At 41.8% G+C, this 4,066-nt stretch overlaps 1 protein-coding gene across 1 annotated transcript; it reads left to right on the top strand.

Annotated features, from left to right (window-relative positions):
* Positions 1–1,531: 1,531 nt before the first annotated feature.
* Positions 1,532–3,744, top strand: zmat5 (zinc finger, matrin-type 5). The gene is made up of 5 exons (XM_084460230.1): positions 1,532–1,680; positions 2,202–2,264; positions 2,352–2,432; positions 2,827–2,935; positions 3,105–3,744. Exons 1-5 carry the CDS (start codon positions 1,554–1,556, stop codon positions 3,250–3,252), a joined length of 528 nt encoding a protein of 175 aa, XP_084316356.1. The 5' UTR covers positions 1,532–1,553; the 3' UTR covers positions 3,253–3,744.
* Positions 3,745–4,066: the final 322 nt, after the last annotated feature.

Here is a 4,066-nt window from a genome sequence, read left to right as displayed (position 1 = left end):
CCTATAGAGTAGAACTAATTCATTCATTAGAAACACCTGTGTTGGTCCTAACATGGAAGGTCTAGGACATTTGAAACCCATGAATAGTATATATTACTAGAATGATTTATAATTGGTTTGAGGTGTTCTTATCAAATATTGGAAAAGTATTGATCTAAACAGAATTAAATATATTTGATTGATTTATTGAATTTTAACCAGTTGCTAATCAATTACTCACCAACACCAAAAGTTGTCATAGAGGGATGTATATTACTAGAATAATCGGTTTGGTTGTTGGTCATTGGTTTGAGGTATCAAATATTGGCAAAGCTATTGATCTAAGCAGAATTAAATATCTATTTATTGAATGTTCTAACCAATTACTCATGGAAATCAAAAGTTGTTATAGATGCATATGTATTACTAGAATAATCTACAAATATTGGCAGTTATTCATCTAAACAGAATTAAATATCTCATAAACTAAAAGTTGTCATGGTTGGATATATATTATATATATTATTTGAATAGTATTACATTGGCTTCATAGGTTATCACATATTTGGTTTGTTTGATGTTTTTAATCAAATGTTTATCAAAGTTATTGATCAAAGCAGAATGAATTCCTGATTATGATTGTGCTTTTACCTCAGTCCCTAATTTAGGCTCATAAAGCCGAATGTGAAGGTGAGTATTTCATCCGGGTGTTTAAAGCATACAGGCTTTAAGAGTCCCAGAGTGAGTCAGTGCATCTGTTCCAGGTCCTCTAGCGCCACCTAGTGCTCATAGAGGAGTCTGTCTTTCAAGCTGCTCATTGCATGAATTATGTAAATCATGTTGGGAAACTCTTTCGAAACCTTTAAGACGTTGTCATAGGAAGTTTGTCCTAGTGGACTTGCCGTACATGATGATGAACATGCGCATGCGCAGATGCTAGTTGAACTGACACGGCACGCTGCTAACAGACCGAAGCAGGCACGGCTCTTTATTGTTTAACAAACCATCTATCTTTGTTAATCAATACTATAATCAAATTACATTACTCGCCTAGCTAGTTCAAAATGCATCTAAAGCAGGACTTGAGTGGTAGCCTAGCTCATTTAGCCTAGTTAGCCCTAGTCCAAGGTAAACTTAGCTTATTTAGCTAGCTGGCTATCCCTAGCTTTATCTACAGCACACTGTTGATGGTGTGGCTATACACAGATTACATAAGCCTATTGATAACTATTGATTACATAAGCCTATAGATAACTATTGATTACATAAGCCTATTGATAACTATTGATTACATAAGCCTATAGATAACTATTGATTACATAAGCCTATTGATAACTATTGATTACATAAGCCTATTGATAACTATTGATTACATAAGCCTATTGATAACTATTGATTACATAAGCCTATTGATAACTATTGATTACATAAGCCTATTGATAACCCTAACCAAGCCAGAACAATCATTTTACATGATATCCAGATAATACTATCTAATGTTACCCCCCTGCTCTCTCATCCTGGCATCTGTTGTCTTTTCAGAGAAGTGAAACTAGTTTGGGCCCAGACTCACGATGGGGAAGAGATATTACTGTGACTACTGCGACAGATCCTTCCAGGACAACATGCACAACAGAAAGAAACATCTGAACGGGGTTCAACATCACCGAGCCAAGAAGGCCTGGTTTGATCACTTCAGAGGCAAGACCGCTCTTCAGCTGCTCCACTGACCAGATCAGAGACAAACCTGTATTATATCAAATTAAATAGGAATATGGTAAATGGACGGCACTTATATAGCGCTTTTCCACCTTAGCAGCACTCAAAGCGCTTTACAATGGCCTCTCATTCACCCATTCACACACACATTCACACACCAATGGCGGCAGCTGCCATGCAAGGTGCTAACCTGCTCATTGGGAGCAATTTGGGGTTAGGTGTCTTGCTCAAGGACACTTCGACATGTGGACAGTCGGAGCTGGGATTCAAACCACTGACCCTTCGATCATTGAACGACCCGCTCTACCAACTGAGCTACAGCCGCCCCTTCTGTTGACAATGTCAACAGAATACACTCAGTTGACATTGTAATTCTAGGAAGCAGATATTGTGTAACCCTCAAATTCACCCCTTTATGAAACTCACTGCATTTCTAGGATTCTAATTAAATATTAGTGTCAGTGTGATGTGGTGTGTAACTGATGTCCCTTCCCTCAAAACAGACACGGCCACCATCCTGTATGATGAACAAGCCAAGAAGCCGTGTCGGAAGTTCCTTCAGACAGGTTGGATTATTTTACTTCACATTCATATTTAATTCATGTTTTCATTCACGTTTTGTTTTGTGTAATCATAGCTCTCGTTTGCATCAGGAAACTGCAGCTTCAGTCCGAGCTGCAGGTTCTCTCACATGTCGGAGAGAGATATGGAAAACCTGAGAAGGCAGATTGAAGGTGAGTTGATTCCACAAGATGGCGCTGTTTACCTTGTTTTACTTTGCTGGAAGCAAGTTCACCGTTTGAGGGATCATCTGGAAATGCTTTAGGTGATTTCTATTAAATTGACTCTTTACTGATTTTTTGTTTTTTCAAGAAAATCATATTAGTGTTGCACGGTGTATCGATACTAGAAAAGTACCGCGATACTCTGTCATCAAAAACGATACAATACCCAACTTTAAAGTATCGATACTTTAAGAAAGACAGTGTTTTAATAAGAGCCGTATATATGGAGTTGCGGTTTTGGTATCGTGACAACACTAAATCATATACTTTTCACCGAAGTTGCAAGCAAAGGGCCCTTATGTTAATGAGACTATCCCCATGATGAGTGCTCTCTCTGGCCCAGATGAGAGGCAGCGGAGGGAGGACCCCCAGGGCAGGAGCGCCCCGGAGCGCAGCGTGGACGACTGGCTCAGCAGGAGGGAGAAGAAACGCGCTGCCCTCAGCAGTGGGAGGTAAGAGTGACTCACGACTACCAGCACCAACTCACACACGTCACTACGCCTCCAGCCCCGACACACACCAACCCAAACGTCGGGCGAAAACTAAGCAGAGACTCCCCCCCCGCCGAATATCGCGTTGGTTTGATCCGGCCTCGTTCCTTTGACCTTTCTGCCCCTACAGTGTTTTGAAGGAGGAGGAAGACGAGGAAGAGGGTCAAAGTGAAAATGACGTACCGCCCCAATTTCTCTCCATCCCTGACCTGCCGCCCTCGCTGCTCCCGCCTCCCCCGGGGGGGTGGATGGTCAGGCACGGCACTGAGTGGGGTTGAAGGTTCACTATCCGTCTCTCAGTGTCCTGAGGTGACCACATGAGAACATCTGTGAGCTACCTGCTCATGGTTTGCTCATCGTTTGAAGATGTCTAGGTGGTGGACTGCTGGGCGTTGCCTTTAGGGTTGAGGCGGACTTTAAGGACTGGTTCTGGTTCTGTCTCTGTCTCAGAGAAAAGCAGACATTGTTTGCAGTGTTTGTCTGCCTCTAAAATTGGAAGATGAAGAATACAGCGGTACAGTCTGGATGGTTGATCTACAGGCAATCTTGCAGTTAGTTACTAGTTGTTGGCTAATTTAACAATTACAAACATCAGATAAACCTTTTGAACGATCTGAATATCCAGTGATTTGTAATTGTGGGTTGATAAGAGAACCAGTGAATGATTCGTAGTATTATAAATCGGTCATATTAAATGTCACCTGTGGGATGGCTCATATTTTGTGTTCTTGAAATGTTTTGAAGCAATAAAGAGTCAGCTTTTTTTTTCATTTACTGTCCAATTTGGATTTCTGGGGCGTGTAAGGAGCTATCAAGTGCTTAGATTTTCATGTCAATTGGCCCACACTCTTGGTGCTATGCTACTACTGCCATAGTAATTTGCTATTATGGATGTCCAGACTTGCCTTGGCAGCGAGTTACCCGGTGGAACTGACCCGTTGCCAGGGGCCGCCTCTTGTGTCAGGGATGTGGATTGGATTCCAGGCGGCTCTCCCCGGGAAGAACATTCGCAATTTGTTTCTGATTGGTTCTGTGAGAGAAATGCCAGGATGGGAGCAGCATTGCAGTCTTGTGAATATCCCTCTCTACCCT

The sequence above is a fragment of the Borostomias antarcticus genome (genome assembly GCF_949987555.1).
Source record: "Borostomias antarcticus genome assembly, chromosome: 30".
NCBI lineage: Eukaryota > Metazoa > Chordata > Actinopteri > Stomiiformes > Stomiidae > Borostomias > Borostomias antarcticus.
This window is presented reverse-complemented; position numbering and strand designations above follow the sequence as displayed.